Source organism: Letharia columbiana, assembly GCF_014066305.1.
Source record: "Letharia columbiana isolate WasteWater2 chromosome Unknown Sc0000006_s0, whole genome shotgun sequence".
Taxonomy (NCBI): Eukaryota; Fungi; Ascomycota; class Lecanoromycetes; order Lecanorales; family Parmeliaceae; genus Letharia; species Letharia columbiana.
This window is the reverse complement of record NW_023501042.1, coordinates 1,271,545-1,295,395: the sequence shown is the minus strand read 5'-3', so window position 1 is coordinate 1,295,395 and position 23,851 is coordinate 1,271,545. Positions and strand designations below refer to the sequence as shown.

General features: G+C 36.6%; 6 protein-coding genes across 6 annotated transcripts; 2 read left to right on the top strand and 4 right to left on the bottom strand.

Moving 5' to 3' along the window:
- Window positions 1-5,818: 5,818 nt before the first annotated feature.
- HO173_003023 (uncharacterized protein) lies at window positions 5,819-7,532 on the bottom strand (the record flags this gene model as incomplete). The annotated part of the gene is made up of 3 exons (XM_037304953.1): window positions 5,819-7,053; window positions 7,108-7,210; window positions 7,269-7,532. 3 exons carry the CDS (start codon window positions 7,530-7,532, stop codon window positions 5,819-5,821), a joined length of 1,602 nt encoding a protein of 533 aa, XP_037168446.1.
- A 1,493-nt stretch (window positions 7,533-9,025) lies between these two features.
- On the bottom strand, window positions 9,026-10,003 carry HO173_003022 (uncharacterized protein; the record flags this gene model as incomplete). The annotated part of the gene is made up of 3 exons (XM_037304952.1): window positions 9,026-9,329; window positions 9,443-9,821; window positions 9,871-10,003. 3 exons carry the CDS (start codon window positions 10,001-10,003, stop codon window positions 9,026-9,028), a joined length of 816 nt encoding a protein of 271 aa, XP_037168445.1.
- Window positions 10,004-14,003: 4,000 nt separating this feature from the next.
- On the top strand, window positions 14,004-15,615 carry HO173_003021 (uncharacterized protein; the record flags this gene model as incomplete). The annotated part of the gene is made up of 2 exons (XM_037304951.1): window positions 14,004-14,340; window positions 14,405-15,615. The coding sequence occupies 2 exons, from the start codon at window positions 14,004-14,006 to the stop codon at window positions 15,613-15,615; spliced, it is 1,548 nt and encodes a 515-aa protein (XP_037168444.1).
- Window positions 15,616-16,973: 1,358 nt separating this feature from the next.
- HO173_003020 (uncharacterized protein) lies at window positions 16,974-18,176 on the top strand (the record flags this gene model as incomplete). Its single annotated transcript, XM_037304950.1, has 2 exons — window positions 16,974-18,069; window positions 18,127-18,176. 2 exons carry the CDS (start codon window positions 16,974-16,976, stop codon window positions 18,174-18,176), a joined length of 1,146 nt encoding a protein of 381 aa, XP_037168443.1.
- A 924-nt stretch (window positions 18,177-19,100) lies between these two features.
- HO173_003019 (uncharacterized protein) lies at window positions 19,101-21,630 on the bottom strand (the record flags this gene model as incomplete). Its single annotated transcript, XM_037304949.1, has 5 exons — window positions 19,101-19,994; window positions 20,051-20,200; window positions 20,251-20,376; window positions 20,432-20,554; window positions 21,619-21,630. The coding sequence occupies 5 exons, from the start codon at window positions 21,628-21,630 to the stop codon at window positions 19,101-19,103; spliced, it is 1,305 nt and encodes a 434-aa protein (XP_037168442.1).
- A 140-nt stretch (window positions 21,631-21,770) lies between these two features.
- On the bottom strand, window positions 21,771-23,723 carry HO173_003018 (uncharacterized protein; the record flags this gene model as incomplete). The annotated part of the gene is made up of 1 exon (XM_037304948.1): window positions 21,771-23,723. The coding sequence occupies one exon, from the start codon at window positions 23,721-23,723 to the stop codon at window positions 21,771-21,773; it is 1,953 nt and encodes a 650-aa protein (XP_037168441.1).
- Window positions 23,724-23,851: the final 128 nt, after the last annotated feature.

Sequence of the window (23,851 nt, the reverse complement as noted above, 5' to 3'; positions counted from 1 at the left end):
ATATTAGATTTTATTTAAAAATAATAAAAATAATTATAATAAAGCTATATAATATAATATTATATAATTAGATAACTCTAATATATTTAAATAATTTAAAGATCTATTAGAAGTCTTTTTAGAAGAATTATTTAATAATCTTAATACGTATAATTAGATTAAGTACTCTATCGATCTACTATTTAAAAAGTTATTTAGAAATAATTTAATTTATAATATATCGTATAATAAACTTATAGCGATTAAAAACTATTTAAATATTATATTTAAGAGAAAGTAAATTTAATTCTTAACTAATTAGATTAATTCGCTAATACTATTTATTAAGAAACTAAATAACTTATTATAATCTTATATTAATTATTAAGAATTTAATAAGATAATTATTAAGAATAATTACTTATTATCGCTACTCTTAGAAATTTTAGAAAGATTTATATATATAAAGTATTTTATTAAAATTAATATTTATAATATATATTATAAAATATAAATATAAAAGAAAGATAAATAAAAAATTATCTTTTAAACTCGCTATAACTAATTCGAATATTAAGTAATATTTTTTAATCTTATAAATACTTTTATAATCTTTTAAACTTATATAAATAAAAGATTTAAATTATATATTAATATTTTCTATATAATATATATAAATAATATATTAATCTATTTTAAAATAAAAGAGTTATATTAAAAGTATATATATAAAATATTACGCGTATTATTAAAGTATTAACTTTATATAAAATTATTAAAATATATTTTTAATTATAATAAGATTATTTTTCTAAGATTCTTAATAAATTAATATAATATTTAAATAAAGCTATTATATATTAAGACTATTATTAAATAATTAAAATTAGAGTTTATTAAAGATATCTTAATCTTTTTAAAGTTTATAAACTTTTATTAATAATTTATATAAGACTTTTTATAGATAGCTACGCTTTTAATAAATCTAACTTAAAAGATAAAAAAAGACGAGATTAGATTACTTTTTATATTTAATAAAGAAATATATAAGACTTTTAAAATACTTAAGTAAGTATTTATTATTATATTTATATTAAAATATTATAATTAGAAAATATTACTTATTATAAAAATTAATATTTTTAATATAAATATAGATAATATATTTAGTTAATTAAGTAAAGATAAATAATAATATCTTATTACTTTTTTTAACTATAAATTTAAAGATATTAAGTCTTATTAAAATATATATAATAAAAAACTTTATATAATTATATTAGACTTTAAAAATTAAAAATATTATTTATAAAATAATAAATATTTTATTTATATAATCTTAGATTATAATAATTTATATTATTTTATAATAATAAAAAAGTTTAATATAAAGTAAATTCGCTAAGTTAAGAAATTAGCTATATTTAACTTTATAATTAAATATTATAAAAGAAAATTTAACTTTATAAATATATTATTAAGAAGATTTAATATTATTAAATCGAATAATAGCGAGAATAATAATAATAATTTTCTTTTTATCTTATAAAATAAGCTTTATAATTAGAAATATTAATTTAATTTATAAAAGTATAATAATATATTTATTATAGTTAAATTTATAATATTAATAAAGTAATTAAATAATATTATTATTATAGATATCTAAGTTATTAATTTAAATAAGAGAATATTTAATAGATAAATATATATTCTAGATATTATAATATTATCTTAATTTTTAATTTATTAGATTTTAAAATTAAAGAGATTTTATTTAAAATTATAAAAATTAATAATAATATAATTATTTAAATTATAATATAAGAATATTTTTATTATAAATAAGAAGTAGCGTTAAAGATATATTATTAAATAAAATAAACTTTTAAAATAAAAAGTTAATAAAAATAGATTACTACGTTATAATCTTATAATTTATATTTCTAATAATTCTATTATAAAGAAATAGATTTTTTATATAAATTATAATAATTTTAATATTAAGTACTTCGTCTATAAGTATATTAAGAAAAATATTAGATTTAAATATTATTAGATAGATATAATAAGCGATATAATAAAATATATTTATATTTATCTCGATTATTAAAAAGTATAAATTTATTATTATAAGTTATATAGTAAGTTAATATTAATTTCCCTAGATAATATAAATCTATTTTATATTATAATATTAAATTTTATTATAAATCTATTATTTATAAAAAATTTATATATTAATAAAATTTATAATATTATTTTAATCTTAATAGATAAGTTAATTAAGTATATAATATATATAATAATTATTAAAAATTTAAAGATTAATAGTCTTATTAATATCTTATAGCGAAAATTTATATTATTATATAATATAATATATAATTTAATTTTAAATTAAGATTTTCTATTTATAAGTAAATTTTAGATAATATTATATTAATATCTAAATACGAAGCGTAAATTAGATATTATATTTTATTCTTAAATCGATAATTAGATTAAGAGATAAAATTAGATATTAAAATATTATTTATAATTATATTATAATTATAAATAAAATAATTAACTTAAAATCTTATTAATTACTATATTTATATATAATAATAATATATATATAAATACTAATAAAACTTTATAAGATTTATTAATAAGATATATAGTAGATTTAGAAAATACTTTTAAAAATAAAATCTTAAAAGAGGAAATATTACTTATTATAGAGTAAGTAAAATAATTATAAAAGATAAGATTATATTTAAAAGAATTATAGAAGTAAATATTAAAGTAATAAATAAAATATTATAATAGTAATTATAAAATTATAATTTTTAAAAAAAAAGATAAAGTATTATTATAAAGCTTAAATATATATATTTTATAATTAAAGAAGAAATTTAATTATAAATAATTTAAGTCTTTTAAAGTATTAGAGAAAATAGATATATAGATTTATAAGCTAGATCTTTCGACTAGATATAGAAAAATTAATCTTATATTTTATATATTATTATTAGAGTTATAATATTTATATAAAAATAATTTAAAGTTATAAATAGTCTTAATTAATAAAAAAGAAGAATAAAAGATTAATAAGATATTAGATAAAAGAATTTATAAGAGCGAGATTAAATATCTTATTAATTAAAAAGACTTTTTATTTTATAAAGCTTTATAGAAATTAATAAAGTATTTTAAAAATATTAAAGATATAATTAAGAACTTTAAGTAAGTAAAGAAATTATATAAATTAATATTTAAGATAAAGTTAAAGATATAATTATTAAAAGAAATTAAGAAGTAAGAGAATTTAAATAAATAAATAAAATTATAATTAAAAAATTTAGCGAATATAATTAAAAAGTTTATAAATTAATTTTAAAGTATTAAGGCGCTATATATAGTAAGAAAAGTAATTATTAGAGTTATATATATAACTATTATTATTTAATATTAATTTATCTATTTTCTTATATTAGAAAATAATTTTTTATCTAGAAGATTTATTAGATAATAAAAAGACTTAATATAAGAGATAATAAAAGAAATAATAAAAGAAGCGGCGAAGATAATAATATTATATCGAAGTTTTTTAATATAATAAGTCGCTATATATATTAGCTATATAATTTAATATATATTAATTAAGATTTATATTACTTTATATTTAAAGAATAATATAAATATCTCTATTAATATAGATTATAGCGAGAATATTACTCTAGTAATAGAGAATTATATTTACAATATATATATAATCTTTATAAGAGTATTATTTATATTTACATTAACGCGAGCTAATAAAAAATATAATATAAACTATATAAGAATTATATATAAGAGTATATATATAATAGTAATAAAAGAAAATTAATATATATTAACGTAATCTTTTAATTATCTAATATCTCTTTTATTTATAAATAAGAATAAAAATAGTAATAAGAGAAGTTATTAAGCTCTCTTAGTTAAGTATATCTTTAAAATAAATATAAATATTTATTAATTATAGCGAGAGATATAAAAATAATAATAATTATAAATATTTAATAGCTTATAGAGCTATAAGAGCGAAGATTTAATATTACTATTAATATATTAATATACTTCTTATACTATTTATAAAGTATTATAAAGTATTCTTTAAGATACTTATTAGATATAAAGTTAATTTAAATAATTATAATCTTACTTAACTATTATTTTAATTAATATATATATTATACTATTATAATAATATATAACTCGCTATCGCGATATTATAATAAGAATAAGTAAAGATAAAATAGTAGATATAAAGAAGAATTAAGTACTTACTTATAATAGCGTCGATATTAATATTATTACTAAAAAGAATAAAAGTTAAATTAAAAATAAGACTTTTATATTTACTAGCGCGATATTTATAATTATAATAATAGAATTATTATAATTATTAAAGTAATAATAATAATAATAGCGTATAATAATAGTAATAATAGTATATCGCGATAGAATAGTAATATATTTATATCTTATTAATTAAGATAATAATATATAAAGTAATATTATCGCGATTTAGTATATAAATATATTAATATATTTAAAAGATCTCGAGATAAGTAGTTTAAATACGCTATTATAGTATATATTAATTTAGATTATATTTAAGCTAGTAATAAATAATATATATAAAGTTAATAAGTTTATAGTATTTAATTATAAGACGTAATAATAATAAGATTTAGAGATTATATTTTCTAAGAGAGAATATAGTTATAAGAGTAAAAATACTTAAAGCGAATTAATAAACTCGTTTACGTTATTTACTAGATTATAAGTTATATAACTAGAGCGAGTATTTAATATATTTAATAAAGTCTTAAATACTTATAAGTTCTCTTTTTTCTTCTTTTTTTTTAGGTTATTAGTTTATCTAGTAACTAATCTATTTATTCTATTAACTACGTATCTAGATCTCGTAATTATATAGCTACTACGTAGTTTTATTAAAAGAGATCTTACTATCTTATATTTAAATATCGCTTATTAGAGTTCGATAGCGAAATAGCTCTAATTAAAAAATAGATATATATTATTTAATTTTGAAATAACTTTTTTATTTTCTACTATAATTATAATTTTTTTTTTTAAATTATAGAATAAAATATAAGCTTTTAGATAAAAATAGAATTCTTAAATTTAGTCTTATAATTATTAAAAGATAAGACATTTAAATATCGCTTATTAAAGATCGCTTATTAAATTTACTCGATAGCTCTAATTAAAAAAAAAATTATAAATTTAATTTATAGATCTTTACTCGTATATTAATATATTAATTAATATATATAAAAGAATAAGATAGAGTTAAGCTTAAAAATTTTAAATTTATATATATAGTTAATTATAAATTTAGAATTACTACGCTCTTTAATTAGATCGACTAAGTTATCGTAAGTAAATAAATTAATATTTATAATTATTAAAAAAAGTCGAATAGCTTTAATTAAAAAATAGATATATATTATTTAATTTTAGAATAACTTTTTTATTTTCTATTAAAACTTTAAGATTTTTTTTTAAAATTATAGAACGAAATATAGATCTTTAAAGAATTTTTTTTAAATTTAATCTTATAATTATTAAAGCGTAAGGAAATCAAATATCGCTTACTAAAGATCGCTTATTAAAGATTACTTATCTATTTACTCGATAGCTCTAATTAAAAAAAAAATTATGAATTTAATTCATAGGCCTTTACTCGTAACTATATACTAGAATTATAAGTCATTTTCTTCTAAAAAAACATCAATGCAATTTTCTTCTATATTCAATTAAGACATCAATATTGCTTTTACCTATACTGATCGTAATGCCTCTCTTCCCTTTTCCGTCTTTCCACGAGTTGCAACACGTTGATGCTGTAGATTTCATCTGGTCCCCGGCCTCCCTTTAGTACGTCCTTCTCATGTGCCGCCGCCTCGTCTTTAGTCATGCACACCAACTCGTTCAGACTTAGCCTTACGCTTTTCCGCCCTTCTCGGTTCTCCTCGATCTGGAATCCACCTTCGGGCACTTTCCACCTCACCAACGCCAATCTCGTCGGCAAATTACTCACCACGCTCTTTCCTCGATAAACCTCTTCGACCAGGTATCCCACGTCGTCCTTTGTCACGGGGATCTTGAGGCCTAAAGAGTCTGCTCCCTCGTATCTTGCTAACCGCTCCTCCAGACCTTGTAGATTTGCCAAAATGTTGGCGTACATCTTCTCTCTTCCCTTGCCCGCTCCGCTTTCATGAGGGTATCCAGTAAGTTCCAAAACGACAAAATTTGCCATGGTGTATCCAAAAACTGCAGGCATCGTGCCTAAGACCGGTAAAATCCTGGCTCGGAAGTCCGGTAACACGCTCAGCTCGTTCGTTTGGCCCTTCAGGAACTCTTCTTCTGGTAGCGGCAATAATTGCGCTTTCCCTGGGCCGGGTTTCTCTGTGGAGTATACCACTGGAATCCCTTCGCTAATGCCTACAGCTCGTAGTCTCCGTCTTGTAACTCTTGATAATGGATCCTCCACACTCGCGCTGATGTCTCCTACGAACACTCTCGTGGGATCGCTCTTACATCCTGCGCCCATGGAGCTGACGACTCTGACACCATGCTTGTGACAATACTCCAGCAAGGCGACTTTGCTGTCAATGTTGTCGATCGCATCGACTACGTAATCTGGATTTCGACCCTTGCCCGTACACCACGGTCCAAATAACCTCTCCGCCCGCTCTTGTTTCCAGACTTCATTAAAAGGCTCCCACTGCACCCATGGTACTATTGCCTGTAATCGTTTCGGTACGCATTCCACTTTCGGTGTACCAACGTCGGCAAGGGTGGCAACAGCATGTCTGTTGAGAGATGAGAGAGTGACTTGGTCGAAGTCAATGAGGCGGATCTTTGAGACACCGGAGCGGGCGAGAGCTGAGGTGCAATGTGAGCCAACACCACCAAGGCCGACGACAATCACAAAGGAGTCGCGGAGCAGAGCAAAGCGATCGGAGCCAAGAAAAGAAGTAGTACGTGTGAGTTGCTCAGTGATCAAATCTGAGGAGTTCAGCATGCGCCCTCGATAGGTTCGTAGAGCTTAGATAGATAGACCTTTGTCATAATCACCTTGCTGGGCACGACGAGCGAGAGCAGATACTCTTTCGTCCTCTCTGCTGGCCTTCGGTGGTGGCGAGGCAGCACCAAAATCTGTGAGCTTCACTGAGCCGATGAGCGTAGATCCCGTTTGTCCTAATCGTGAAGTCTAAACGTACCATGTCTGCATGGTGAGTTGCATCCAGCTCTGGAATCGATGCTTTCAACTCTTGCACAGCCTCCTTGCGTCGAATTGCTTGTGTTCCATAGATGAGTGCCGCGACAGTCACGCCGGAGAGGACGACCGCGGCGGCAAGCTGTGCATGGTGAGAGGAAGCTTGACGTTCAAACCAGGAAGTCATGGTTTCTTGAGGCTTGGGCTCTGAATTCCGGGCGATACGCGGATACTTTGTCTGCGACTTAAGTTTTTCCTGCCCCTCCATACTTGACGATCAGCATCATGGTGGTGACTTGCCAGACAGTCGCCAGCATGTTGGGTAAGGTAAGGTTGTAAGATAGTTACCGTAGCCAGTACTTTACTCGTAGTATCAGAAGTGAGTAACCTCGCTTAATAGCGCCGGGAGAGTTGACCAATCAAACTACTTAGTTCACCGCGAAAACGTAGTTTGATTGGTCAACTCTCCCGGCGCTATTAAGCGAGGTTACTCTTCTGGATACTACGAGTGAGTGCCATCCAGTTCCGGGCCGTTTTTGCGTGCAGGACGCTAGAGGCGGAGATCTTCCGAGTTCGTTTCGCACCCGAGGGACCCCTCGGCCCTCGCACCTAAGGTATGCCTCCGGAAAATCCCAGGATTATTCGTGTTTTGGAAGCCAGCCCAAGGTAAGATACGTCTTTCTATTGAGGTCAAACATGACATAGAACAACTGACGGAAGACATTTAGTTCATACTCGATGCAGAAACTCATCACCAGAGCTCCACGACGTCCCTGCGCGGACTGGCTCATCCCAGATCTGCCAAAGGACCCATGAGTGAGAGACGTGAACAGAGATCTTAGAGTGCTCGTCTTCAGACTTGCAGCATGAACCGCGTGTGCTTCTTACAAGTTACAATACCCTCATCCTTTACGTTCACCTGTCGGACATTCCTGTATCTGTTCTTTTCATAAGGGCGGCTGGTTTTGCAATTCTGACGGCGCTAGGCACGAAGAGACGTGTAGCAGCCGTGACGACACTAGCTTCCCAGAGGCGAAGTGCTGCTTCTCTGCGAGCCCGACTGGGTGAACATTGAGGTATAGCGAAGACTTCGCTGATGATGGGCTCACACAGTAGTTTTCAATCGGAGAGGCATATCGCTCCGTATGTGATCCTCTTCATCGTATTTTTCCAACCACGCTTACGGGTGTTCAGGTCGCGGTAGTTCAGACGTGCTCAGAAGGAGCGAAGCCGCTGTCTTTTCCAGGTTTTATTTCATGAAGGCGAGATATGGTCGGCGATGGAAAGGGTTCCGGCTCAGTGATGAGAAACGTGTCAAAAGCCAAAGTTGATGGTAGCCTGCTGGAATTTGCACTGCTTGAAAGAGCAGAGTAGACGACCACAGTATGGCTGTCGATGGGAACTTTGAGAGCTAATCTGGTATGTACAGTTCCAAGCTAATCCCTTCTAATTCATACTATTACTCGAGTTGCAAGACAAGTCTTGGGAGCAAAATGGTCCTTTTAACTCCTTCGAAAAATTGCTTCGGAGAAGAAACGCTGATTCCGAATCCTTTATAGAGAGCCTGGCATTAATTTAAATGATGAATCTGCAAGCTGTATCGTGCACTCCAAAGCGGTGCGTTTTCTATGTCATTGAAAACATTCTGTATGTGGTTTTTTCTACAATGAAGCTATATGAAGGCTCGTGATGTGGAGGCGCGCTTGTGATCTCTGCCATTCCGTTACTCCTGGTATCTTCCCTTCACCAACGCCCTTCCTACTACTTGACTGAAGCGTTCAGATGCCAATCAAAAACTTTCTTGAAGATGCTTTTTCCACCGCTTTCGATCACGTCGCCGTGGCACGGAATTATCCTGTCAAAGTCCCAGCTAGCAATCTTCCTCGCACTCTGATTGAAACCTTGACGATCTCCCGCACTTGCAACGTACCAAAGGAATCTCTTCTGCCATTTCGCAGGTCCCATTGTATTTTGTAAACCAATGAATAATCTTGTCAAGATGCCGGACGTTGGATCTTCGCCGGTCCTAGAGAATTGTTCCTTCGCGGGGAGATTGAACATCATACTGGATCAAACCGCAGTCAGTGCTGCATATTTAAGGGAGGAACTCCTCTCAAGATTGTTCCAAGACCCAAGATCTGGTCCAAAAGAGAAGACGTGGACTGCGAGAAGACGTACTCCGCCTCTATCAACGTCCTGTCACGCTTGTGAACAAGGACTAGCTCCTTGTTTGCATGACTTCCCACATACTCGTAGTCGAATTCTTCGTCGAATTCCGGGTCGACTTTCATGTTTGCCTTATTCTTCTGTGTCCATACATGCTGGAATTTGCTGCCGGCAGTAGCTTGATTCTTTTCACGTTTCTCTGCCAGGCCTTCGACACCTAGGAGCTTGGCTGATGGATATGCTTTGGCCCACTCGGTGATGAAAATATGGTGCTCGTAATCCCCTGCAGCAATGTATCCAACTTTGTTCCCCATGGATTCGACTGTAGAGCGGACTTCGGGTGTGAGAGCGGTGGGAGAGAAGACTGCGAGGGCGCCGGACTGGAGTCGTACTAGATATATATCTTAGCTCCGTAATAGAAAGCGCACCGACGGTTATACCAATAGTGCCTCGCCCACCGACCTTGAGTCTACCGAATCGAAGGAATGGCGCCGAGCACGTCGTAATGTTTGGGGTGACCTGTCGAATCACCATCACCTTGGAGGGATCTGAAGGGATGAGCTTGGAAGTCATGCTGTAGAGGTGCTGTGAGTATTATAATGTTAGTTGTGAGTCGGGGAGGGCGAATACTCGTATATACCCGGAAGTGCCCGATACCTGGTAATGCACGGTTTAAAATCCACTTCAGTAATTCGTCCTTTCACAATAGTAATATAAAAAAATTGAAAAATTAAATAAAAGAACGTAAAATAAGCGTCTAGAGCTTTAAGAATCTTATAAATTATAGTTATATTAATAACGTTATATATTAATACGAGTAAAGGCCTATAAATTAAATTCATAACTATTTTTTTTAATTAGAGCTGTCGAGTAAATTTGATAAGCGATCTTTGATAAGCGAACTTTGATAAACGATATTTGAGCTTCTTACTTCTTAATAATTATAAGATCGAATTTTATAATTCTTTTAGCATTAAATAATATAAACTACTCTTTATATTTTAAAAAGAAAATCTTAAAATTATAATAGAAGATAAAAAAGTTATTTTATTTATAAATACTATATATTTAATTTTTAATAAAGAGATATAAAAGAGCTATCGAGCTAACTTAGTCGATCTAATTAAAGAGCGTAGCGAACTCGAATTTATAATTAGCTATATATATAAATTTAAAATTTTATAGCTTAACTCTATCTTATTCTTTTATATATATTAATAATAAAATCTATTTAAATACTATAAGCTCGAGATAAGTTTTCGAAAGAGTATCCTTTAAAACTCACCCTCGGATTTTTCGGATTTAAGACCGGGCATTATCAGATATCGAGTACTTTTAAATATATACGAGTATTTCTTAGCGATATTCATAGTCTTAGAATTAAGACTCTATCTTTAAAGAAAGTTAAAATATTATTAAAAAGCTTACTTTCTTATTACTTAAAATTAAAATTATTAAATATTCGATAATTATAAAGTTAAAGTTAATTAATTTAATCTTTAAACTCTATAATTTTAACGTTAAAACTTATCTTATTTTTTATTTCTAAATTAAAAGCGAGTATATACGAGTATATTTAAGAGAGAAAGTTAAAAAAGAACTTTAAAATCTTTAAATTAATCTTCTTTAATTTCTTTTATTAATATATATAATAGAATAAGTTTAGGTCTATAAATTAAATTTATAGAAAGTAATTTATTTTTAAATCTAATCTCGAGATTAAATTCGATTCTCGAACTTCGAAGAGTAAAAATATTTTAATTTAAGGTTTACTTAGAATTATAAGATTAAATTTTAAAAATTTTAAATTATTAGAGAGCGTAGATTAAGTTCTATAATTTAAAAAAAAAGTAGTATATTTTTAATAGAAAAAGAGAAGTTATATTAATAATAGATTTCTAGAAAGTTAATTATCTTTCGATTTAATTTAAATTTAATTAATAAGAAACTAATTTTAATATCTATAATAGTCTTTTTATTTTAATTACTATTACTATTTTTATTATTTTTTTAATTATAAAAAATTTATTAGTTTTATAATTTTTATCGATTCTATAATTTTTACGATTTTACGATTTTTTAGCGAGAGAGATTAATGAATTCGAATCGAGGACGAAGCGAAATAGTTTCGAAATTTATTGAAATTATTACTACTCGACTATCTAAGCTTATATAAAAGAGTGTTCTTAATAAAGTAGATAAGTTTTTAATAAGCGATATTTAAATCCTCTATCTTTAAACAATTATAAGACTAAATCTAGAAATTCTTTTTTTATTTAAGAGCTCATATTTCGTTCTATAATTTAAAAAAAAAATCTCAAAATTTTAATAGAAAAAAAAATGTTATTTTAAAATTAAATAATATATATCTAATTAGAGCTATTCGACTATCGAGCGAACTTTAATAAGCGATACTTGAATTTCTTACACTTAAATAATTATAAGATAAAATTTAAAACTTCTTTTTTTTATCTAAAAGCTTAGATTTCTTTCTATAATTTAAAAAAAAAATCTTAAAATTTTAATAGAAAATAAAAAAGTTATTCTATATGTTAATAACGTATATCTATTTTTTTTTAATAAGAGAGCTTAAAAGAGCTATCGAGCTAACTTAGTCGATCTAATTAAAGAGCGTAATAAATTTAAATTTATAATTAGCTATATATATAAATTTAAAATTTTATAACTTAACTCTATCTTATTCTATTATATATATTAATAAAATAGAATTAATTTAAAAAATCTTAAATTTATATATATTAATAAAATAGAGTTAATTTAAAAAATCTTAAATTTATATATATAATTAATTACGAGTAAAGATCTATAAATTAAATTTATAATTATTTTTTTAATTAGAGCTATCGAGTAAATTTAATAAATAATCTCTAATAAGCGATATTTAAATATCTTATCTTTTAATAATTATAAGATTAAACTTTAAAACTCTTAAAGTATTTAAAAGCGTAATCTACGCTTTATAATTAAAAAAATTAAAATTTTAATAGAAAATAGTAAAGTTATTAAATGATTAAAAGTAGAATAAGAGATTTTAATAATTACGAACGCTAATTTATTTACTCGCGATATCTAATTAAAAAGCGTAGTAACTCTAAATTTATAATTAACTATATATATAAATTAAAGATTTTTTAACTTAGCTCTATCTTATTCTATTATTAGTATACGAGTAAAGGCCTATGAATTAAATTCATAATCATTTTTTTGATTAGGGCTATCGAGTAAATAGGTGAGCGATCTTTGGTGAGCGAACTTTGGTGAGCGGGCTGTCCGGCTGTCGAGCGAACTTTGGTGAGCGATATTTAGACTCCTTGCTTATTAATAACTATAGGACCAAATTTCAAAATTGTTAAAAATTTGGAAAGCGCAAACGACGCTCCATAATTTAAAAAAAAAATCTCAAAATTTCAATAGAAAACAAAAAAGTTATTCTATTCGTGAATAACGTACACCTATTTTTGATGAGGGAGACGCGGGAGGGCGAGATTTTGATGGTTGCGGACGCTAATTTATTTACCCGCGATGACTCAGCCGGTCTAACCAAAGAGCGTAGTGACCCTGAATTTATGATTGGCTGCACATACAAATTCAAGGTTTTCAAGCTCAGCCCTACCTTATTCTGTTATATATACTGATATAATAGAATAAGATAGAGCTAAATTAGAAAACCTTGAATTTATATGTGCAGCCAATCATCAATTCGTCAGGTCTACGCTTTTTAGTTAGATACCGCGGGTAAACAAATTAGCGTCCGCAACCATCAAAAATCTCTCCTACCTACTTTTAACCCTTTAATAACTTTACTATTTTCTATTAAAATTTTAAGATATTTTTTTTAAATTATAGCCCGTAACTTGCGCTTTTTAATGCTTTAAGAATTTTGAAATTCGGTTTTATAATTATTAAAAGGCAAGGCACTTAAATATCGCTCATCAAAGATCGCTCATCAAAGATCGCTCACTAAATTTACTCGATAGCCCTGATCAAAAAAATAATTATGAATTTAATTCATATGCCTTTACTCGTATATATTAACGAGTTTAAATCTATAAATTAAATTCATAATCTATTTTTTTTAATTAAAGCTATCGAGTAAATTTAATAAGCGAACTTTAATAAGCGATATTTGAATTTCTTATTTTTAAATAATTATAAGACTAAATCTTATAATTCTTTTAGCGTTGAAAAGCGTAAACTATACTCTATAATTTTAAAATAAATCTTAAAATTTTAATAGAAAATAAAAAAGTTATTTTATAATAAATAACGTATATCTATTTTTTTAATAAGAGAGCTCGAGAGGGCTAGCGGGCTAACTTAGATAGTCTAGCCAGAAGGCGTAATAACCCCGAATTTATGATTGGCTGCACATACAAACTCAAGGTTTTTTAGCTCAGCCCTACCTTATTCACGATTAATCATTTTAGTGCGCACGTCATCTGCGTTGAAATTCCTCTAGTAAACACATTGAAAAGCATGGCTGCCTCTATCCTAAGATGGCCATCTGGGTCTAATGAAATAGATGAAGCCTTTCTCTCGAATACCCATCAATATGTTTGCGCGACACGGTGTGGCTACCGCTGCGCGGAAAGCACCAACAATCGTTGGTAAGCCCTACCCTCGTTATTGGAAAAACCCTCAAGCCCGACAACTGCATCTGTCACCATTGCGTCGAGCTCAAGGATCGCCGGGTCCTCGAAATTTCCATGCCACATCCTCTCGCAAAGCTCAGCCAGTTTCAGTACATGCCGTCGACGATCCGCCGCTTCAGCCCCCTGACTCCTCCAACCCTGCCCTCTCATTCCCATGTCTCGATGCTCAAGAGGCCAAGACAGCTTCACTTTCTAAGCGCTCCCTATCTTCCGGTCCTGAACCATCATATGTCACCGGTATACATCGCAGTTGGCATTCTCAAGATGCACTGCTTCTTGACTGGGGGGGGCGTTCTGCCAGAATTTAATATAGCTTATGAGAATTGGGGACAACTAAACGAGGATAAAAGCAACGCCATACTTCTACATACTGGACTATCAGCATCCAGTCATGCACACAGCACAGAGGCAAATTCCAAGCCTGGGTGGTGGGAGAGCTTTATTGGCCCCGGAGCCCCTCTTGACACTAACAAGTATTTCATTATCTGCACAAATATCATAGGGGGCTGCTATGGCAGTACAGGGCCCAGCTCGCTCGATCCGGCAGATGGCCTAAATTACGCTACGCGATTTCCAATTCTGACAATGGAGGATATGGTGCGAGCACAATTCAGGCTGCTCGATGCATTTGGGATCAAGAAGTTATATGCGAGTGTCGGATCGAGCATGGGAGGTATGCAAAGTCTAGCAGCTGGCGTGATTTTTCCTCAAAGAGTGGGTAAGGTGGTCAGCGTGAGCGGCTGTGCACGAAGTCACCCCTACAGCATTGCAATGCGGCATACGCAGCGTCAAGTACTCATGATGGATCCGAACTGGTCACGAGGGTTTTACTACAATAGCATACCGCCGCACGCAGGTATGAAGCTTGCTCGTGAGATCGCTACTGTGACATATCGAAGCGGACCAGAATGGGAACAGCGCTTCGGCCGAAGGAGAGCGGACCCGAGCCGACCGCCGGCGCTTTGCCCAGATTTTTTGATTGAGACATATCTTGATCACGCTGGAGAGAAGTTTTGTTTGGAGTACGATGCCAACAGCCTTCTCTACGTCTCCAAGGCAATGGACCTATTCGATCTTGGACGCGAGCATCAACTGCAGATGTCTGGCCTCCGACAGCAGAACAACTCAAGGTATTCTTCCGGAGAGAAGGTCGAAGGAGACGGTCGTTATTGCAGTCTTGCGCTGCCAGACAAGCCTTATGAAGAGCAAGCCGCTGAGACGGCTTCCCAGTCTTTCTCCGAACCTGTAGCTTTCACCTCGACGAGACCCCCAGATGATCTTGTGGCCGGTCTTGCACCGCTACGCAGTCACCCAACCTTGGTCATGGGCGTCGCCAGCGATATCCTTTTTCCTGCTTGGCAGCAAAGAGAAATTGCGGAAACGTTGCGAGCGGCCGGTAACCGATCTGTTACGCACGTTGAGCTAGGGGAGGACACTTCTTTGTTTGGACATGATACGTTCTTACTCGATTTGGAACACATTGGAGGTAATATCAAATGCTTTTTAGGCTAGGATTCGAGCGCTGTATTGCGCGGGGATAAGAGGAAACGAAAGACGTGAGGAACAAGGTGGAGCGTCAAAATATAATGTAGGTTGCATAGTGAAGCGATGCGTAATCGCTTTTCGCCCAATGGATGGAATGGTGAAGAAGGGAAGCCCCGGGGATGGTGTGAAAAATATCGCTGGACGACAGGGCAGTCGAAGCTGGAAAGGAAAGTGTCATCACTAATGCCGATGTGATTGCAACACGTAGTAATTGGCTTACAGTCCATGCATGCACATTGGAGTGTTAATGTCATCATCATGCATATCCGTTGACCGAGACAAGCCCACAGCCAGCCAAACCTGAATTCGCTTATGCAGGCCTCGGGAGTTATGACTATGTCGAGCAGCATGCAACCTCTCCTTTGCAGGAGATATCAAAGGAACGAATGCCGAAGGGGGAGATGAAAAGAAGAATATTCTAGGGCGTAGTACTAGGTGCATAAATTACGTCAAATTTATGACAGTCAAAGAAAGGGAACAAGAATTGAAGAACAGCAACAAAGGGGGGGAAAATGGAGAAAATATAGGTAAAGGGAAGAAAAAGGGAAGGAAAAAAGCCAAGCAAGGGAACTAGAATGAGCAGCTCCCGGCCCTGGTGGCTCCCCCCCGGGGACGGAAGGGAGGAAGAAATGACATTGGCCTGCTCAGCTGCTGATGACTAGGGCTTGTCACTTTCCGTGTCATCCATGCAATTATAATGGTAGTAGAGACTCTGAATCCTGAAAGATGGAAATCATATTTAAATTCCCTCTCCTTCCATCCAGGTGAGGAGTCCCTAATAAATTCCTCCCTTCTCGCACAATCAATCCATCAATCCATCAATCCATCAATTCAATAAGGTATTGAGGCTTGCGCTAGTATCAGTATCCGCCTTCCCAACTTTCCCAACTGAGAGAGATATCTTGGCCCATCCACCAATCTACCCACAAACAATTGCCATTGCCATTCCGACATTCACTTTCCCGCAAAGAGGTCTGGTACCTCTCCCTCTTTTCTTTCCACTCATTCTGATTCTTATTCTCATTCTCATTCTCGTCCTCCATCACCATCCGCACCGTAGCAGCCCAAATCTCGCCGCGCGTCAGGACTAGAGTAGCGGCTTCGAAGTTCCCATCCGTCTTCTCGTCAAGGGGGAAAGGGACCAGAGCATTGAAAGTAGCTCAAATTAGCTTATGCTCGCCGTCTGACAACTTTCGCTTCCGAGTCCGCCAACACCTCCACCCTTCGGATCTCGATCCTACCCTTCTTCTTTTTTGAAACAATCACACGCTGGCCTTTCCAACTTGACGGGCGCTTCAGGCAGGCCCCAGGCCTCAGTAGTGAACATGCTCACTTTCCGCAAAGCAGCACTACTAGCCGTGTTCGTGCTCACTGCTATCTACCTACTACACTCATCTCACTCCGCGACCTCCACCGACCCGGCGAAGACTGCAGAGGACTTCAAAGCCGACTTCGATGGATTGACATATCCAGCTACGACAGGCATACCTGCGAATTCGGATCCTGAATCGAGACCGTATCCTCCTCCCCGACAAGGTTCGAGTAAAAAGAACGACGCTCAACAGCCACTGACCGAAGTTGTCACCAAGGGACTACGTGAACAACTCCAATACCAGTTCCCATATGATAGAGCAGGTAAATTCCCAGCATACATCTGGCAGACATGGAAATATACTCCTGCGTCTGGTGACTTTGGGGAAAGCTTTCGGCCAGCAGAGGCAAGTTGGTCTGAACTGCATCCCGGTTTCGTTCACGAAGTCGTTACGGATGAGGCAGCTGTATACCTCCTGAAACATCTCTACGCCTCCGTGCCGGAAGTGCTTGATGCATATGAATCACTTCCATTGGCCGTCTTGAAGGCCGATTTCTTCCGCTACTTGATCCTCCTTGCGCGTGGCGGCATCTACACCGACATTGACACAACGGCTCTTAGATCGACGACGGATTGGATTCCTGAAGAGGTTCCCCGATCTTCGATTGGCCTGATCATTGGTATCGAAGCCGATCCAAATCGCACAGACTGGAAAGATTGGTACTCCCGCCGTATCCAATTCTGCCAATGGACCATCCAGGCCAAGCCGGGCCATCCGGTGCTCCGGGACATCGTTGCAACCATCACCGAGGACGCGCTTCGAATGAGGAAGAAAGGTGTGCTCAAAATTAACAAGTTTGACAAGAGTATTGTTGAATTCACTGGGCCGGCTTTGTGGACAGATGCGGTATTCAGCTATTTGAATGACCCTAATTACTTCAAGATGGATGGGAAGAACATCACATGGGAGGCCTTCACGGGTATGGAGACTGCGAAGAAGGTGGGGGACGTCGTCGTTTTACCAATTACGAGCTTCAGTCCTGGTGTGCAGCAGATGGGTGCAAAGGAGCCGGATGACCCGATGGCCTTTGTGAAGCATGATTTTGAAGGTTTGTTATCACCACCGTGGGATCTGAGAAGAGTATAAGCTAACGAGCCTCTACTAGGCACATGGAAGCCTGAATCAGAAAGAATACATCCTGAGCGCGAGGGCTAGTGAAGACGGCATTTTCCTCAACATGCTACTATCGAAGCCCTTCATAGATCGGCAAGCTCGAAAGTACCCAGCATCACTATATGATTCCTCTGCCCAGTCGACTCCCGCTCGGTTTTATCAAAACAGAGCTGCTCTTCCACACCTAATGCGACACCACAGACAACTTAATGAGGCCTGGTCTTCCCACTATCTCTCTTACGGAAAAACAGAAATCATGGCGACGAGGGGGAGGGTTTTGATTTATTTTGAGACAACAAGTTTCAAGGGCTGAATCTTGTGGATTCTCTTTTACGAACTTAGCATCCTAGCATACGGTATAGCGCTTGTTACTGCTGCATTGGGCACGGAGTTTTGAGATGTGACTGTGAAATACAATGGGCGAGGACATTTGCAGGGCGACAAGGTAGCAAAGATCAAACAATCATTGATCCTATTTTCAATCACGAAATGATCAAAAATGATCAGAAATGATCAAGGGTGCCAAGTGCTACACAACTCTCTTTTCCAAGTTAGCCACTTCCCTATGGGCGGCTACTTCAATCCATCACAAGGGAAGTCTGTTTTTGGCGCTAGTCGTTTCATCAACAAAAAACACTGAATAACGAGACAATGTCATCCAATCCACTTAGAGATGACAGAGCTCTGGTGCTTCATTTTGTATTGCGGAAACAGGGCGAGCTCGACCTTGTCTTCAAGAAAGCAACATGCTCGACAGACTGGTAACATTGTCTGACCAAGGCCGTTCACGCACTGTCTGACACATTCACTTCCACTTTCCTTTCTTGAGCTTGCCCGCTGCTCGTTGCTTCAATAGCTGGGTGCAAATCTGGGGGATCTACACTGCAAAATGGTATATCCCTCGGCCAAACGCCCGCTCCATCAAACCGTTGCAAAAGTGTCATCTCTGGAGATGGACGCTGTCATCTAGAACCTGTTGTCACCAATCCCATGGTCCCCGCCGAGATCCCGCTCGTTTTCTCGTGCCCCGCCCCACATGTTCCACTCATTCTCATTACCCCTCCCTCCCGGCGGGCCTAAAGGATGCGAGTCCGGGGGTGGTACAGGTGTCACCCTGCCTCTTGCACCATGATAACCGGTATCTTCTTCCCCGAGACTCCTCTCATCAGCAACGCCATATTCTTGTCCTGGATCTTGATGCCTTGTGGTAGGGTATGGTGGGGCGTGCGGAGTAGGAGGGTCATATACTCCCATAGTGCCTATGTCACCACCAGCGTTGAGATGAGGGAGGCGTTCCATGGGGCGAGGGTAAGGCACTTCTGGGTTCGATTGCGCGTGTGCAAGCAAGCGGTCGGAATCCTCTTCTTCAGAAAGCGGTTGATATCTAGCTGGTTTGCCAACCTGCACAAAAGGATGAGAGCCATCAAACGAATGGTTGCCAGTCTCGAAAGCCGTGATCTGGTTTCTCGTAGGCTCGAGACCTGTTCCTTGAGCGGAATTCTTGTAGCTGATATCTTCCGTGCGTGTCTTCCGACCAATAAAAAACCATTTGAAACCTCTGCCTACGGCTTTGATGATGTCCCAAGGGTTGAAAGCGTCCATGAGAGCTTTGCTGCCAAAAGGTCCGCCATGGTAAGCCGTCTTCGGATCTGGAAAGAAACCTGCGGCTGATTCTGAGGCCACGATCTGAGAGCGCCGCACATCGTAGACTTTCCATGGGAATGCCCAAAGGTGAAAGACGCTGAATATTGCCATTTCAATGCAGAGAAGCATAGAAGGAATGCCGATTTTGATATCGGGTGTTTGGATGCGACTAGAAGCTTTAATGGCACCAGTGGAGGTGATGCTGGATATGACGAACTGTATGGCCATGTTAATACAAGGTAAGTAGAAAGAATGATATCAGATCGACTTACGGTCTGCCAGAATGAGAGGAAGATGACGAGCTTAATCGCGACGACTTTGAGGAACGGGCTATGCGCTGCGAGGTCGCGTCTGAGCTGGATGTAGAACTGAATGAGACAGTACATCGCAACCGTTACGCAACCTCCTTCTATTACCATGACCTAAAACGATCAACATGTGGGCTTGAAGCTTCGGGGAAAGTAGAGCTTACCCAGACGTGAGCAAAAGCTGGACTGAGAGATTCCAAACAATACCTACCAATAGCCTGTGTGATGACTGCTACTAAGGTCATGAAGACTCTCACGAAGCAGTATTGAAAGACGCCAAACCAAATGATCTGGTAACTAGGTCAGCACTCGGATAGTGCCCAGACAGGTTGCGCTACCGCTCACATTGAACCAAGTCAATCCACTTCTTGGTGTCCTCCAAATCCCGGAGTCACCCCCACAGCATCTCTTGAAATAACTTATTGGCAGGACCCAGCCTCTAGGTTGTATTTTCCTGAAATAGTCTTTCTGGTTATGCAAATCCGGTGCAATGTAAGCGCAAAGCAGAGAAAAAAAACTTGCGATAGCGAAAGCTTCATAGCAATCCCTGATCACTTCAAAGTAGACTGCGCGCGTGTAGAAATAGTATGATAGGAAGGAGACGACGGAGTAGATGGGAACCATGAAGAGAACTCTTATGATACTGATGGCTATTAATTTCAGGGCGCAGGGAAGAAAGGGGGGGTCGACTCACTGCCGTTGTTCCCATGGCTTCAGATAATGGGTACAATGTCGCCATATGAGGTAAAAAGACATAAGGACCGAAACGAGGCCAAACAACGCAGAGAGTATTAGGCCGAAATGGTGAAATTGCAGACCATGCCATAGCTGGGTCTCGTCGACTAAGGCATACAGTCAGAACTTCATTGTACGATACAAAGTCCCGGCAGACCTACTCTTCTCGTATTCCAGCGTGGAATTACATTGTGTCCACACCATCTCGTGCTCGAAGCCTCCACCGCTTTTTAGGAAAACGTGATAGCCTCTGCCTCAGGTATACGACCCAAAGCGTGCTATTTCTGTTGTTGTCGGAGCCGGTGTTGGCTTGTCAATGCAGGGAATTCTATCTCAAGAATGCGCTTCAATTCCGAATATTGGAGGGATGTCAAGCAGCCGTGTGAGTCTCTGAAGACAGGAAATGAAGAGTTGCGAAACGGGCAGGGAAGAATTCGTGCGCTCAATTATTGCTATGGATAGGTACAGGGGTTGTTCCTTTGTTTCGTATTTGGTCCAAAGGGTTGCAGGGTTACAGCCTGATGAAGTGGCGGCGATTCTATGCATTCGTTGGAGTGTGAAAACAACGTTGTAGGAAGCAGTGTGCAAGCGCACCGAAGGCAGGATGGAGTGAGGTCTCATGCAAGCTTGCTAAGTGCCAGCCAACATGGTGCCCTAAGATTACCCCTGCTGCGTTTAGTTTTACGCTGCTGCGCGGCTACGCAACGAGCCCGTCTTCTAGCTAAATTATATCCCTATTCCGTATTCCCTAGTTGCAGAATCACGCGAGGCTACGACACGATGCGTCAATGGCATACAACATTAAGCATGACGCTGTGTTATCATTTCTATCACTACCAAGTATGTGGCGCCATGCTATTGCGTAGTATAACGACACCCATTTCTGGTAATAGAGTATCGCCTGTCCAACCATGCAATTCGATATGATGGTATAAAACATGACTGCCATTCAATATTCTGAACGCCTGTCCCTCCAGCTGTCTCCTCGCAAAGCATCTCCCCTGTAACCTCTGCCTCTTCCCCGATAGCTTCCTGAGTAGCCCCCTCCCCTTCCATACCCACTCCTCCCAAATTCTGGGCCATTGTCTACGATGGAGCCTTCCTCAAACGAGAATCTTTTCATCTCATTACCCCGACCTCCGCCTCGACCTGCCGCTAGCTTGGCCAATCGTCGACCCGCTTCGGCCTTTGGAACAGGCAAGTAGTAAAGCTTTGGCTTCGCCGCAGTCGACGGGAAAAGGTCATCAAGCGCTCGAAACCCATTACCACTGTCTGGCCTTGTTCGTGAGCTTCGCGGCTCCGATCCGCTGATTCGAGGTCCGGATGGTGGTGCAGCCTGCACGCCTTGGCCGGCATCCATTCTGGGAGTTTGTGCGGTTCGAAGACCTCCACTGTTCGAGCCTACTTCTTGCAAGTAGGCTTTGATACCATCTTCTTCATCCTCGTACACTACCTCCCAACGCTTCGATGGTTGCCCGCGACCACTAACCGCCGTTTGCTCGACATCGATCCACGTTTTGAGCTTTTCCTCAGGCACGAAGTCCACCCACAGCTGCCGCCTGTCTCGCTCGTTGGGCCAAACCCGATCATGCAATCCAGAACGAACCCTGGATGCTGCAGAGATATTTGCAAAGCCCACAAGGCAGTGAGTGCGCACGGAATCAAGGAAAAAATCCGTTACTATACTGGGATTGACAGCAGTATCTGGCGGCGTTGCAATGGTTATGAGATGGTCTCTAAGACTTTCAATCTTCAATGGACGCATGAGTTCGCGAATGTATAGAGCAGATGTAGCCGGATGGAGAGCAGGGCTAACTGTTTTGTCTTCAGCATCTGGGTAATGAGACTGTTGGGACGGGGGCTCCAGATTGGCAGGAGCCGTGAAAAGATTTTTGAATCGGGTGTCTGATGATGGTTTCATAGGTGACTCGGCTCTCTTGACCGGTGTGGCCGTAGCGTTTCTCTCCTTTGGTGGGCCCATCTCTTCAAGTGCGCAAGGGTCAATTTGTGATTGCGAAATTCTTGCGGCATCGGTCTGTCCAACTGTAGCCGATGTCCTGTTTATGGCGAATTTACTTTCCCCATTGCTGCATGTATAGCCACTCATCTGAGCATCGCTGTCTTGGGCGTAAGTTGGATCCGGTCGTGACGAACCATCATTCGGCCTTTCTTCTGGATTTGTACGTTCTGCTATAGAATCTTCTGGAAGTTCTACTAGGGGCCTCCCATTGTCTGCCTTCAATCTTTTCTGTGTGATTTCCATAGAGGATGGGGGTGGACTCTGACTCCGCCGCTTTCTCTTGCGTGAATCTTCCAAGATTTCATCGCCTGTGAGCGACGTTTGAGTTGACATTCCCGTTTTAACCTCGGCGGCCTGCACATCTCCAATCCGTGTTTGGACATGGATAGGTAATTGAAGCTCTGACTCTTTTGCATTTTCGTCTGTTTTCTCCGATAGACTTTCACTCTGGGTGCTTTTGAGGGTCAACACATATCCAGACGGCTCTTTGAGAATGTCTGATGCCTGTCCCTCAAGTCGCTCGTCTCCTTGCACCTCTCCTGTTTGAGATTGTGCCCGCACCAATTCACCTGACTCGTAACGAGGCGCATCTTCCTCTGCCACATCTGCAACTTTCAGTTCGTCTTTGTCTTGCTCCTCAGGTTGCGGCGCGTTATCTACTGCATCTTGCGCCTGGGCTTCCAATGGAACCGCTTTTGTCACGAATTCGTCTTCCTGAATATTCTTAGAGGGCTCGTTTGCAGCTGACTCCGTTTTCTCGGGTTGTCCATGGGCTTCAATCAGTCTCTGAACAAGCGCTGCCTTCAGACCTGTCTTTGGAAGTCCACGAGCTACGAGCTCATCCCGAAGTTTAACGACAGTAAGCTTTTCAAAGTCTGGCATGATCAAGGGAAGGGCGCGCACATCTAAGATTTGACCTGAGGTTTGTCATCTGTTAGCTTGTCACTTGCTGAACTTGAGGAAAGCGTGAAGTCGCCGTCACCGCGTTTCATTCAGAACCTGATTACGTA